Source organism: Tachypleus tridentatus, chromosome 13, assembly GCF_004210375.1.
Source record: "Tachypleus tridentatus isolate NWPU-2018 chromosome 13, ASM421037v1, whole genome shotgun sequence".
NCBI lineage: Eukaryota > Metazoa > Arthropoda > Merostomata > Xiphosura > Limulidae > Tachypleus > Tachypleus tridentatus.
Genome location: NC_134837.1, coordinates 236,748,072 through 236,764,296, shown reverse-complemented (window position 1 = coordinate 236,764,296; position 16,225 = coordinate 236,748,072). Strand labels below are relative to the sequence as shown.

Here is a 16,225-nt window from a genome sequence, read left to right as displayed (position 1 = left end):
TCAAGTTTGAATGAGCAACACTGTAACAAGCTTTTCCAGATCAAACCTCTTGTTGTTTTTTGGCCTTCTTGATTCTTTAAGGATCTGAAAAAGGAAGTTGTCCTAATTAAGCTACACATTGATCACAGTATTTAAACTCATTGTCTTCTTTTATCTCTGACTGATCCACCAGTATGTAGCCTTTGTGACACTTTTGTCACAATAACCTACATTTTTCCATCATGCTGTCATTACAACTACAAGAGATGTGTCATTGTTATGGGTTTATCCCCTGACGTTGGAATATGTCATTGGTGGTGGTGACACTGTACAGCTTGCTTATGTTTTTAACTTTTTACATGCCAATGGCCTTTTTAATTCTATTTAAAACTTTTATCCAAACTTGGATATTACTTTGTTTAACTAGATTTATTTTTACACTTTATAATAATTTTACATTTTTTACTGGTTGTTTGGTGCTGATGGCCTAGTTGCTTTGTGCCAGTAAATCCAAACCAACCAACCTGCTCAGTGGTGAGTAATGCTTGTTCAGGTATATTTAACTTTGAATCTGCACCATGACCTTTAAAAATTTATAATGCTCACTGATGAAATGGGCTGTTCCACAAGCCCACTTGAGAATTCCTTGCAGTATATTGCTTCATAAATAAGATTCATCCCAGACTGCATCAACTCGTGGACTATCATGAGTAAAGCAGTGCTAGTATTGTTGCCCATCACTCCAGTTCTGGTTGAATAAACCAGACTGACTTACTTTTCAAAATAGGGTGTACATGGTCAACCATTTACAAGTCTTGAGGTATTGGGTTCCTCCAGACTCTCCACTGCATTGTTTTCCTGCACCTTCTAGTGTAGTACAGGAGTCCTTGTGACTTACTAGTTCCTGACCACGGAGGCTTCTTCCTGAATGTGACCTCTTCTATTCAGTTGAGATTTGGGTGGTGGTGTTATGTTAGTGTAGATGGTGAGTACTCTACTGTGTATTTGTTTTCCAGTACACATGCAGTTTACCCTCTTTTTGGCCTTACCATATCCTACTGCTGCTTAGAGGTCAGTTTCAAGTGGTTTGGTGTTGAATCAGCATATGATTAACCAAGATAAACCCTCACATTTGTGGTTTGTGGGAAGAGGGCTTCCACCATATGCTGTTCAAAGGATTTCTGCTGCTGCTTGTTTTCAGACTGGAGTTGACCCACCTCGTTTGCATTTGCTACTCCTACCATTGCTCAGATGTCAAGTTCTTATGTGGCCTGGTGATGATTGTGTAGTGGTCTTGGTTGTTGGAATGGAAGTTGCTTTTCTCTTCTACTTCCCTGATCTTGTGATGAAGATAGTTAGGACTCTCCTTCTATCAAAGAACAGAATACACCAGATACTGCCTGGTTTTGGACTGCAGTTGACCCAACAGATATGGTCTCTATTGTGCATTATTTGGCATGTCCATTTACTGATTTGAATTTTGTATTTTCTATCTGTATTAACAACACATATCTTTACAGAATGAAAGGAGTATACCCTTGTACACTCATGACCCTCGGATTATGAGTTGAGTGCCTTAACTGCCTGAGCATGCCGGGCCCCTTTTGATTAATAAAATTAATGTTACACAATACTTTGAAATACTTTGAATATAGATCTAATTGTAAGTTTAAAGTTAGACCTCACTTAATGTTCATAAAATATTTTTATATATATGTACTATTGTTATACTTAAAATGTTGTATCACACTGTTTCTTGGCTTTATATATAAATTAAATATATGTATATTATCTGTATTTATTAGGTGTATTCATAAATATATGGGTGTATGTACCTATATGAGTATATTTTAATATTTGTATGTACTACTTAATTGTGTTTAGAAGTCATTAAAAATTACAAGTTAAGGCTTTATATATCAGTGTTTGGATAATCACTGGTGATATGTATATGTATATATGCTTTTGTAAAGCCACATATTTCTATTGAAGTACATGTAGATATGCTTTCAGTTTTTCTGGTTGAGGTTCTTCACTCTTAAATGGCAGCCATCATCAATTGATGCTACTACCTACAACATTCCTGGTGTTTAAGGGTTAAGTAGAAACAAAATATAAAAGGTAGTTAACAATTCTTATTTACATTTATTCAGGAAAACAAGTTCCAGAAGTTTGTGACCACTGTGATACCAAGATGACACCATTATCATTACTCTCCAGTCCCCAAGAAAGAGATAGGAGAAGTAAAAATAAAGAACAGGGAACAAAGGGAAAGAAAGCTGGATCTGACTTTACCCTTGGAGATCTAATAGCTAGTGAACAAATGAAACACAGTAAACAATGGAAAGGCAAGAGACAGAATTTTCATCACCACATAAAAACTTCCAGTAAAAATGAAAATACAGAAATAGAGTTTCCTTCTTTAGAAGAAACTGTGAATAGGTTAATTTCAGTTGTTCAAGATGGAGGAATACCTGTAACCAATTCAGAAGCTCTTCAAAGTAATACACAAATGGAAAAGAACAGTTACTCTGCTATTCTTCAGACTAAACCTCAAGAGAAAAAAGAAGTGTGTAATAAAAAAAACAAGTCAGTGGAAGATGTTTCAGAAAAAAAGGAAGAGTATGAAAAAACAAAAGAGTCAATAGGCAAAAAATGTAGAATAAATAGAACTAAAAGCACTGAATGGAAAGAATCAAACCAGAAGCCAACAAAGGAAACAAAATTGATTAGGTGTAAAAGTGAAGGCAAAGATACTATTAATGGACAAAATAAAAATTATGAAATAAAATCAAACCATGTTGTTTATAAAAAAGCCTCCAGCTGTACTAGCAGAGTTGCTAAGGAAGCAGAACAAGATGAAAATATCATAATGATGAAATCGAAAACAAAAGAGTTTATAAATAAAGAAAACAGCATTATGAAAGCTAGCCGAGACCAAAATAGTGAGTTTCATAGAAAACACACCCATGATTTCCCTATAGTTCAGGAGAAAGAAGATAAGTTTAGAAATTTGTCTGGTGATAGAAATAAGGAACAAAAAGGTGACAACAGGCACCAGAAACAAAATACCTCACTAAAAGATGGTGTCACGAATGATGACAAATCAAATAATTCTAGACATGTGCAAAAAGGTGCTGTTGATACTAAAGAGATTCTACCAGTGGATCATGAAAATTGGGAAAAAGGAATTACAAAGAAAAATTCAAAACATTATAGCCATGAGAAATATAAACAAAATAAAGTTGTTCTTACCGTACAGAATAAAAATTCATCAGAAGAAGTTAATGAATCAAGTAGATGCCAGTTCTCAGGAGGTCCAGTACAAGAAAATTCAGAAAAAACAAAGAAAAAGAAAAAGAAGATTAAAAAAAGAAAATGTTTACCCACGGGAAAAGTGTCTCTAGTAACAACAGAACTTTATTCAAAGATGCAAGGTCAAGATCTCACAAAACCTCTCATGGTCTCTCCAGCAGTAGAATTAGATATTATGAATCCTGAGGAGTATCCAGCTCTGGCAAGTTGTGCCTTTTCCTCCACTAACAAAATCGTTAATAAACAAGCAAAAATTTGTTTAAATCCAGATTATGTGAGTGAATCGGAAAAGGCTGAAGAATGCAGTATGATGGCACATGTTAACTCCAGTCATGGTAGCGAAAGTGATTCTGAAAGAGAGAAAGATGAAGCATGTAAAGTGATTGGATCAAAAGAGAAAAGTTCTGCTGAGAAAAATGCCATTTCACCCCTCTTATCCACTTTCTCCATGACAGGTTTCATGAAAACTAGTCTCTACAGTGACATCTTGAAGAGAGCTCAGGTTTGGATATAGTTTTTACATATTCAGTTTTCAGAAATGCTAGTTGCTATCTGCAATTTTGTTTTAATGTCTCTGACATTGATAAGATAAAAATTACATGCCTAATTCAAAATTGAAAGAAAAGTTATTTATTCATATTTTTGTGTTTGTGTACATATTGTACTTGATATCTAATTATAACATGAAAGCTTCACAATTTATCTAATATGAAATTTATTTATAATTAATCTCCATTCTCTACCAGTAAGAAAAATACAGTTCCAAAACATTTACTTAGGAGTTAAGACTAAAAATTAATACTTTAAAGGTAATGATGCATAATGTAAAGAAGAACTTACAAGTAACTATGCAAAAAACTGTCAATGAAATGTGTAACATTGTGTAAACTTCATTTTAAAAACAGTATATAAGTTTCTCATGTCAGTAGTTTAAAGTCACTTGATTTTGTATCGTGTTTATTCATTGTATTGTCTCTAAGTATTATGTATAAATATTATATATTGTTTATTGCATTGTTTTGCATGCAATAATTATTCTTCAAAGACTGATTGCACAGAGATGCTTTTATACATCTGATAAGTATATATAAAACATTACTCTGTGTTTATAAAACCAAGTGATTTTTCAATTTTAGTATAGTATTACTACTTCAAAATTATAACTTTTCTGTCATTGGTATCAGTTTAAATACAAGGGTTTTTCAACTTGTCATTAGTTTTATGTCTGACATAAATGTATAGAACCAACAGAATGTATTTTTCAACAGTTAGCATAAAACATTTAGTTCTTTAAAAATATCTTCTTACATTATTGCTGACCATGGTGACCTACAGAACTTTCACAAATAACTATTTACATTCTAACCTATGGCACTACGTACTGCTGAACTGATTTACCAGATACAAAATGGAGTTCTGAAGATTGCGTTATTATGTATTTTAAATATATATCTTTCTAAATTGGCTGTGTTGTACCTTTGTGAAGCACTTACAAAACTTAAAGTCTTGTAGCAATAATGCCTCTACCTGGAGCTTGATCTTAAGTGGCAAATATTTTTATAATTGCTTATATCTATTTAAATATAATGGAAAATTATATTACGTTTAAAGCTTGAAAAGCTTAGTTTTACTTTTTTTTTTAAATGGCAATTTTGATCATAAGAAATGAAAAGTTGTACAAGTAACAAATAATGATAACACCAACTTGTTTATCTATGCCCATTATATAAGCCACATCAGATGAGCCCTGAAATCTGTTAGCTGACTTTATTTCCAGGCTTCATGGGGTTTTATAATAAGAAAATTAAAAATATAACAAAATAAGTAATAACCACTTGCAACTGTGCATGATAAATTCATAATTACATATTGGTGTACAACTGCACATGATAACTTCATAGTTACATATTAGTGTACAGCTGTACATGATAACTTCATAGTTACATATTGGTGTACAGCTGTACATGATAAATTCATAATTACATATTGGTGTACAACTGTACATGATAAATTCATAGTTACATATTAGTGTACAGCTGTACATGATAACTTCATAGTTACATATTGGTGTACAGCTGTACATGATAAATTCATAGTTACATATTGGTGTACAGCTGTACATGATAAATTCATAGTTACATATTGGTGTACAGCTGTACATGATAAATTCATAGTTACATATTGGTGTACAGCTGTACATGATAAATTCATAGTTACATATTGGTGTACAACTGCACATGATATATTCATAGTTACATATTGGTGTACAGCTGTACATGATAAATTCATAGTTACATATTGGTGTACAGCTGTACATGATAAATTCATAGTTACATATTGGTGTACAGCTGTACATGATAAATTCATAGTTACATATTGGTGTACAGCTGTACATGATAAATTCATAGTTACATATTGGTGTACAGCTGTACATGATAAATTCATAGTTACATATTGGTGTACAGCTGTACATGATAAATTCATAGTTACATATTGGTGTACAGCTGTACATGATAAATTCATAGTTACATATTGGTGTACAGCTGTACATGATAAATTCGTAGTTACATATTGGTGTACATATTGGTGTACAGCTGTACATGATAAATTCGTAGTTACATATTGGTGTACAGCTGTACATAATAACTTCATAGTTACATATTGGTGTACAGCTGTACATGATAAATTCATAGTTACATATTGGTGCACAGCTGTATATAATAACTTCATAGTTACATACTGGTGTACAGCTGTACATGGTAAATTCATAGTTACATATTGGTATACAGCTGTACATGATAACTTCATAGTTACGTATTGGTGTACAGCTGTACATAATAACTTCATAGTTACATACTGGTGTACATCTGTATATGATAAATTCATAGTTACATACTGGTGTACATCTGTATATGATAAATTCATAGTTATATATTGGTGTATAGCTGTACATAATAACTTCGTAGTTACATATTGGAGTACAGCTGTACATAATAAATTCATAGTTACATATTGGTGTACAGCTGTACATAATAACTTCATAGTTACATATTGGTGTACAGCTGTACATGATAAATTCATGGTTACATATTGGTGTACAGCTGTACATGATAACTTCATAGTTACATATTGGTGTACAGCTGTACATGATAACTTCATAGTTACATATTAGTGTCTTAAGTGAATTATTTCTCTTTTGCAGATAATCTTTATCCTACTGAGAAATAGACCTGGAAATAAACAATTTCAAATATTTAGAAAATAAATTGTTCTAAGTTTCATAATTTATTAAAACAAAATATTGAAGTTGATTTATGTTTGTAATTAAAATAGTTTATGTATCTCAAAATAATCAGAATTCTAACTGAAATTTTACGTAAAAGATTATTGAAAGTATCCTTTCAAAGTTTTATTCGTGACTTAAACTCTGAAATAAAATAGTACTCATTAAACCTGCAATATATAAACATTACCTGCAGCAAAAACATTAGTATAACACATTAAACTTAAGCAAAAAAACTTTTTAAACTGGAAATTAATAACAACTTGTTATTTTATTTTTTTCACAAAAGTATAATTCCCATATGATAGCTTACTATCTCTCACAAAACAACTATTCTCAATGTATACTGCCCAGAAGGTTTTTTTTCACTAGTCTTTACATTCCCATTAATGTTCATGTTAGCTGCACAAAGAGGATGTGTCCTACTCCTATTGGTGGAGGTTTGTTGAATATTTATTTCCATGCTATAATGCAGCTATACCTCATGGAAAGCAAAGGAGTATAGAAGTTAATGGCAGGTAACAATTTTGCACATATAGAGGGCAGTACGATTTGAGAAAAGCTGTTTTTAAGTGGAGGAGATATGTTTTCAGTTTTGGAATATATTAACTTTCAATTTATCTCTAAGTCTCCTTTAACTACATTTGATTTCTTTATAAATGTTAACATAATATTCTCTAATGTTTTTGTTATGTTTTTTCCATATTCATCATTTCAGGAAACATTTTGCTCATCATCAGAACATCACAGTATTTTTGGTTAAGTCATAGTATATACATGTAGGATTACAAAAAAAACAACAACTAGAAGCAAACATATTTATAATGATATATACAAACATTTTTATATTTTCTTACAAGAGGAGTTAAAATGTTGATGTAAAGTTTAATAACAGTGGTTTGTAAGACTTTTTTTTACATATTGTTTAATTATTCATTATTACGTTTTACAAAGTCAGTACATATATATGTGTATATATATATATATATATATATGTACATGCTAATATTTTGGTTTAAAAAATTCAGGTCATGAAAGGTAATGAGAAGTAGTTAGAAATTGTTTTTTTCTTCGACCCTCTAACAGAATTTAGGTTTGTTCTTTTAGTGAATGTTGCATATTTTCAGCTAATGGCCTAGATGTTAAGTAACTTAATTTGTATTTACTAATATAGCATGAAGATTATTAAATCAACTAATCTGTGCTGTAGATATGTCTGAAGAAATGCTTTGAGGCATCCAGGAAAGCTGTGAATGTTTTCACAATTTCCTGTTCTCAGCTTAAGAAAAAAGCAACAAAATAAATGAGAAATGGAAGTTAGAGGATTTTAAGTCAACTTGACATTGTTTTAATTCAACATATTGCATTTTATGTAGTATTTGTATTCATAGAGATTACCTTGTTAGGTATTGATTAGAGTCTAACAATAATTTAGTTTATATATTTATTCTTATTTCTTTACTGGTTCTTTTAAATATGCAGAATGGCCCCTTTTCAGAGCTGGGATCAAATAATCAAAGTTTCAAGGTGAAATTATGGTTTAGGGTGCATCTGTTTTGTTCAGTTAAGATGCATTGCTTCAATATTTGGTTCTCTGTTGAAAATTACAATTGTTGGATAGGTATACTGTGGATTTTTGTGTTGAAACTGTGGTAAATACATGTATGGGAGTTTTTTATTATATTTGGGAAATCTGGTTTCCAATTTTCTTCCCATTTGTCTTATGTAGAATTTTCTATATTTATTGCACATCGTTTTATAAACTGATGCTAAAATTGTGAGTTTGCAACTAAACAAAATATTTCTTGATATAATAACTGCCAGACACATGAATATTCAAAGTGATTCTGTTAAATGTGCAAAACAAACAAAAGTGGCCAATCCCTTATGAAGTAAATTTTTGTCATTTTGTAATATTTTATGAGTGTAATAAAAATGTGATATGCAGATATTTATGAAGTGATTCTGTTAAATGTGCAAAACAAACAAAAGTGGCCAATCCCTTATGAAGTAAATTTTTATCATTTTGTAATATTTTATATGAGTGTAATAAAAATGTGATATGCAGATATTTATGAAGTGAATGTAACCAATGAATAAATAATTTTGCATAAAACACAAACAAAATAATTTTAAGTCATCTTTATTGAACTGTTATCCATTATAACTATTATTATACAGAGTACCAATTTGATATATTGATCAACTGATAAAAATATATATAAACCTTTATGCTCAACCCTTGGGAATAGCAACTGGCACACCCTGAACTTTGTCATTCGTTATCTGGTTATTGATTCTTTAAATAATGATCTCCTTTCAGATGGGAGTTTTCTATTATGACAGATATGCTGGTCATACCTTAGAGGGACTACTGTATATTTTTTACTTTGTATAAAATATATGGATAAAAAGTTATGAACAATTTTTTCATTCAGAATTCTAGTTTTCATGTGGAACATGTGAAAAAGTTACCATTCTTCTGTATATTTAGCCACAATACAGCTGAATCACACTTTATTGTGTTGGGTAACCCAGAAAAAGTAGACAACATAAATTTTCTCACATGTTTAAGCTGTTGTTTGTCTTTGTTTTCTTAACTTCTGGTTCTTTAAAGAATACTTACTCTCCTGTATGATGTAACATCTGTCTCATCAGTGAATTTGTTGGCCTCTTAAAAATATAGATATTTCATTGTATATATTGTTGTTATTTTACATCTCAGTCATCAAGGTAAGCTACTCAGGCTTTGTATGAGGATGTTTAATGTAATTTTAGTATACTTTTTGTTCATGACTATAAATCTTATTGTTTTTGTTTCAATATTCAGACTGTGTGAGGATCTAGTTTTAGGGAGAATTATTATCAAAGTTTAAAGTGAGGAAAACTCTTTTGGAAGGCATTAAGCTAAAACCTTTGTGAAGTTGCTTGTTTAAAACAAGTTCAGTAAAGTAGTATCAATTTGTACAGCTGTAAAATTAGTTCTTTAGGTTTAATATAAAGCAAAATTTGTAGTATTATTTGGTTTTGTGAAAGTTATTTTACTTTTGTGTGAAAAGGTATTTTTCTATGTTTGTATAGAATATTTGAGTTCAATTTATACGTTTTTCTTCATACATTTATTATTTAACTGGTAGTTTTGGTAACTTAAATCTCAAACTAACTTTCTGTTTTATTTGACATACTTTGATGTTTTCTTTAGTCACTGAGACATGATGAATGTGAACCAAATGCTATTGAAATTTGTTCAAAACATTTGCTGATTTTGAATCATGAAGGCACTTTATGGAAGGTCAAAAAACTATGTTTAAACTATTCTTTGTACTTCATATGATTTTTATCAGGTTTGCTGTATCATACTTATAATTAGTTTTTAATTTAATTTGTATTTATTTGTAGGAAAGTGAGTGGTATGAAATTCACAAAAAATGGAGCACAGATGAAAGACCCAAGCCAGAATTGGTCAAAAATGCTTCTGAAGAGAATGGTAATTTGTTTAAAATTTTTTAATTTATGTTAAGTAGGAACATTAAAAATTAATTACAGAAGATGAAATTTGCATTAAAACATTCAAATTTTAACCAATTGCACAAGTTATTTGTAGTAAGTATAGATCTCTAGAACTTAAGAGTTTCATTTTCTTTTAATATCTAATATAAAGAGTACTTGTGTTTTAGGCTGTTACATCTTTATGTTAAAGGTCTTGTTGAATTGAAATTATTTGCAGGTAAAACTTTCCATATACTTTAAGTAATCTATGGTAATTTAAATTGCTTTTAAATTTTTCATCACCCATTTGTACATATGACTGTAACTTTGTTCTTGTTATTTTTAGTTTCTGGTATCTATAGTTATTTATGTGTCTAATACAATATCACAACTTTTTCGAAACTATAGTTTATTTTTGTTAGTTTCTTAAGTAATAGTTAATGGAATAAACAACTTTAGTATGGCTACCAATACCATTAGTTTTACCTTCTGTCAATGTTAGCTTTTGCTATAATCAGTGCAAGCTGTATAACAGTGCTGTATATTGTATTACACTACTTTCTAAAATTAGATACAATAGTTTCAGGTAAAACTTACTTGTCTTAATTATCATAGTTGTTATTCCTTAGTTGAATCTTTTTATTATTGTATTATACATTTTGGCTATTTCTTAAGTTTACCTTTATTTATTACTTTCATCTGGTCACTCTGTAAATTATTCATCTGTATGTGAAGGAAATGGATAAAATTGGATTAGTGGTGTTAAACTTAGCTGATAGTATCTTTAATATATTATTTTTATTACATTTAATTTGGTTAAAATTACTTTTGATACATTTTCTATTTATTGTAATATTTTTTTATTTAATTTATTATTGATTATAAGTTATTTTTTTTAATCTTCATAAACAACAGTTATTGTGTTGTACTATTATATTGATGTGTTTTCTAATTCTATAGATACACAATAGAATGGCATGTGCATTGTAATTTATCTCAGATGTAGAATAAGACAGTCTAAAGCTACACTGATGAGAAATTCAGTGTGTTTTAATTGGCCACAAGACATTATTAGAGAGGATTGTTTGGAGTTTTGCATTAGTTGGGTCATGCTGTTTAAGTGTCAATGAATCAGTGAGAGTGCATAAAACAAACTTATCTGTATGTAGTTTGTAAAATTATTTTCTATTCTTTAACATTAGTTTTAAATGTTAGTTAAAATGTTTAATTGATAAGTTTATTTTCATTTCATATTTTTTTTTCATGAGAAGTTTTTATATTGTTAACTCGGTATGTAAATTTATGATTAATTAAAATCTGTAAACTAGGCAGACCTTGTGATATGTTATTGGAATAATGACAAGCAACATCAGTAATAGTAAGAGTACCAAACTAATAAATCAGTGTATTTAAATTACTAGAAAAATGGTAGTTTTATCTAGTTATATTTATTAGTAAGTTAGTTATTAGTTCCAGTTTGTATATAACATACCTTGAGCAGAAGATCAGGATAATGTATTTATTTTATTGAACTTCTTGTGTTGTTTAGTTATTTATATATATGATATAAGTTATTGATGTCATTTATGGAGCCTCAGATGAAAGAACTGTTTCCTTATTCTAACTGAAAAGAAATTCACATTTTATAAAGAATTATGATTTCTGACTTTATTATTGCACAACTAATTATCCCTGTTGAATATTACAAAATATTTATGAACCTTTACTAAAGATATAAGATAAACTTGCTGTATATCATTAACTTAGTTACCTTTTAAACAAAATTTTAGTTGAAAAGTGTCTTAAAATTTCTGCTAAGTGATCATTTAAAGTATTAATTTTGTATCTTTATAGTCTCATTTATTTAGTCTTTGTATTTAAAAAACATAAGTGGTTTAATAGTTAATGAATAACTTAAAACTATTTTTTGTTAATGATGGTATAAGACTGCCAGTTTTGAATTGGTTTTAATTTATCTGTATAAATGATTTTACAGTTACAACATTTTGCATATATATATTTATCTTTGTATTACTGGATAATGTGAGGTTGTAAATGATTTGTCTTTATATAGAAATGAGTTGAGGACAAGGGTTATTTTTATTTAAGTTGTAGTTGTTTCTTCAAAAGTATTTATTGTATAATCTAAGGAACATTTAACACTCCTACTAAAAGACGTTTCTAGTCCTGATTTCTCCAAGCCCGTTCCCCTGGCTGTGGTTTCGCTAGATAGTAGATAGGGACAGTGGGAATCTTGTTAATCCATTCATTAATGGATTTAAATGGCAATTTCATTTAAATACAAAATTATTAGCCTAATATTAATAACCTTTCAAGTTGCTCTGGGGCCTATTAGGCCCCACTTTTCGTAGGAGTGTTAATACACTTCTTATTCTCTCTTTTTTTTTTAGAATTCTTTTTAAATTAACCATAAAATTTATAAATAAACACTTTTGTAATGTATTTATGTCCATACAAGCATATCACAATGATGTGTGAGAATGGTTGCTGTGCAGTAATTTATACATTTAATGATTAACTTTGGAAGTTTCTCAAATTCATTTAAATTTTATCTGATGATTTAGTTTATTCTAATATTTCCATTCCTGTAACTTTAATATTATTAGGAATATAATAGGTCAGTCCCTATTCAAATTGTAATTCCATAACACACAAGACACTGATTGCAAGGTTAGTGAGGACTTTGTAAGTAGTACTAATTAATGAAAATTAAGAACAATTACATACTAACAAGTAACTTGTAGTAATACACATTCTAATAGTGGAAAGAGAATATTGTGTAATGTGTAACAAAATAGAGGTGTTTGCTGCAGAGGTATTTTTTAATGTTGCATATTTACAACATACTTTACAAACAAATACATATACATAATAAATTATGCTTTTAAATTTAATTTGTTATGTTATACATCTGTACTCTATACTCATCTTTTATTACTTTCTCCTTATCAGAACAATGTAATATAATACTCATTTGTTTGGATATTTAACTGGTTTTTAAGCAAGAAACTGTCACTAAGGTTATGTATTTTATTTTCTTAGAAAATACAACTGGTTTAGCTGCAAAGAAGGAAAAGAAGGATGTAGTAAATAAGAAAAAAACAAAGAAAGTAGCAGGATTGATATCAAAAGAACATGTTGTTGATGTAACTCCAAATAAGAAAAAAAGTCGGGAACCAATAAACATTTCATTTACTGATATTCTAACTATTAAAGAGGTAAGAAGCTTTTTATTTATTCTGATAAATCAAATTTCAAAATATCTGTTCTATTTGTAACTATAACTTTAAACCTTTCACTTCTTACTGACAAATGTCTGATATTTTTGTAAATTGTGAATAAATGGGATTAAATAGATTGGTATGACTCAAGGTTTGCAAGCATTGACTATGAATGTTTGTGGTTTACTACAAGAAATACGCTTTGCAGTTTGGGGCTATTGGCATAGGATAAGAGTGATGGTCAGATTCCACTATTTCATTAAACAAAAGTAGCTCAAGAGGTGGTACTGGTTGCTTGTGACTAGCTGACTTCATTTCAGTCTGTCAATTTGAAATGAAGGGCTATCTTTTTTGTAGCATTGATAAAAACTTTGTTGAATTCCTTGTAAAATGAAAATAATTAAAAATTATTGTAAATGAATATGTTAATTTTTTTAGACAATTACCATTAGTTTTGTATTTTCAACAAAAGTAATGAGAATATTATTGCTACTGAAACTATTATTCAGTCAAGTCTGGTGTGTGCACTTATGACTTCATACATTTTTGCAACAAAACTGTGTTTCACATGTCCATTACATAAACAGAGAAAGTTACTAAGTTTGTCTTGTGGTGGTACAAGTTTTTGTCTCTGTGTGATATCATGGATTCATTCAAATTTGCTGCTAGAATAACTTTAAATTATCATAATGTAGAATGGTGATTATCTAGCTGTTTAATATATGTAATTAATTACAAGACTCTAAACTAAAGAACCCTTGATTAGTTCGTTATTTTTCTTCAGGAGAATAAAGAAGAATAGCAAACTATTTGAAAGTGCTTAAGTTTTGGGTCTCATTTGCAAACTGTTATAACTTGATCAGAATTTGAAACTTATATGTATATAGATCAGTAGCTCAGCTTCCATAGAGACTCAGTTAAATAATAAGTGCAAGACCATTAAAAAAAACCTTTTTCATCTCCAATACATATGTATTGTTATAGTTCATCTATGTTCTTACAATAATTCTCTTCTGGAGTATAAAAAAATGAGTGTTAGCAACAAATAAAATAGTTTTATTTACTAGCCTTGAAAAAGTTGCAAAAGAAAAACAGTGGTTAAAATAAAAAGTTCTTTTATATATATCTGGAGTGTAAATGCCCTTTTTTTGTTTTTAACTTTAATTATCAAGATATGTAAATCCTTCCAGAGTACACTACAAATTTTCATTGTTGTTGACCCAACTTTATTTGTTTCTGTTGCAGAAAATTCATAAATCGCAAAGACAAATCAAAACTGAAAGACTGAAGACCAAAATTATGATGGTATGAAAATGTTTTTAGATAACTTGCTTTTATGCTCAGTATTAATTTTTTAAAAGAGACGCATATAAAGATAATAAAAGAATACAATATGAATCCACGTCTTTTATAATGACATATATTTGAGCATTATCATTAGCTGTAGATATACTAGTATGTGTTGTTTTCACTGAAGTTTATCATAAATTGACTTCATGAAATCCTAGTAATCTCTGACTTTATAATAATGCACTAACTCATATTTTCATATACTATAAATAAAAAATAATAATATATTTATTGCAACTAATAACCATGAATTTTAGATATTTTAGTACTGTGAGGCAATTATACTATAGTTCTAAAATGTGTTGAATCAACCAAATTTGAATAGACTGTATACCATAAAGAAATGACTGTTAATATAGTTTGTATGCTCAGATATTAACACCATTAATGTAGGTCAGTTTATTAAGATAAATAAATACATTTGCAATAACTGTCTGTACACAAGTCTTCTAATGTACCAGTATACCAAATTGATATGACTTCTAATCAGTGCAATACCATTGTAGAATTTAAAAAAAAATACCTAGTAATGAGCATAGGTAATTAAATATACTGTTCAAACTATATTATTTATAATAATTGGAATGCATGGTTTCATTTGTTTGATACCTTTGCTGTTAATAATATTTTTGGACTTTAACACAATAATATTTCAGAAGGCTTAGCCAGCTTAGATTAATCATAAAACTGCATACTAAGGTAACAGGGCAGAATAAACATTCTAGTAGAATAATAAACATAAAGTTAATTTAGATGTTATTGAAATAAAAGGAGATACATTAAGTTTTGTAATAAATACTGTGTGTCCACACTGTGTACAACATTTCATTTGTTTAGTCTGATGTCAATGGTAAAAGTTTTACTTGGCTTGGCCTGCTTTGTAGATTTAGATTAGTTCTAAATCCCCAAACTAAGTTGACAGTATGAAAATAATAATAACAGAAGTTAAAATTCATTAAAATAAGTATAATAACCAATACTGTTAAATCAAAGTAACCTTAAAGAAAAATGATATGGTACAGTTAATTTTCTGTTGTTGTTGGAAAATGAATAATACTCTATGACAGTAAAAACTGCTTACTTTTACTTATTTTTAAGATGTGATTTTAACAGAGATGCACTTCCATTAAGAAACAATTGTACATTGTGACTGTTTATTTCTCTTCATTTTGTAGTGTTTAAAACCTAATACTAAAAACATTTTATGTATTGCATGTTTTGTTTGAAATTATATAAACTTTTCTTCACTTTCCTGAGCACAAGCAATTATAATTATTGTAATTTCTTCACAAAATAGATATGTATATCTCATTCTTATTTGATAACTAAGTTGTTGATTTTATAGTTTTGTTTCTATTCAGAAACACTAAAACTTGAAATATCTGCATAAAATTAATTCTCTAGTGTTTCTTATGATACTCATTTAACAGTTACTGATTTATCATACAGATCTGTACATGTTGTTCACTGTATATTATTTTAATAAAAATTGGTGTAAGTATAGTTTCAAATTTCTTTTCTCTGAGAGAAGTACCGTGTGTTAAGATATAATAAGTTATGACAGCAA

General features: G+C 29.1%; 1 protein-coding gene across 2 annotated transcripts in view; it reads left to right on the top strand.

Moving 5' to 3' along the window:
- The window catches only part of LOC143238968 (uncharacterized), a 63,538-nt gene that overhangs the window by 22,016 nt on the left and 25,297 nt on the right, over nt 1-16,225 (top strand). For both annotated transcript variants that reach the window (XM_076479645.1, XM_076479646.1), the window contains exons 7-10: nt 2,133-3,796; nt 9,977-10,064; nt 13,130-13,305; nt 14,554-14,613. In XM_076479645.1, coding sequence (XP_076335760.1) covers nt 2,133-3,796; nt 9,977-10,064; nt 13,130-13,305; nt 14,554-14,613 — 1,988 coding nt within the window. The remainder of the gene's footprint in view (nt 1-2,132; nt 3,797-9,976; nt 10,065-13,129; nt 13,306-14,553; nt 14,614-16,225) is intronic.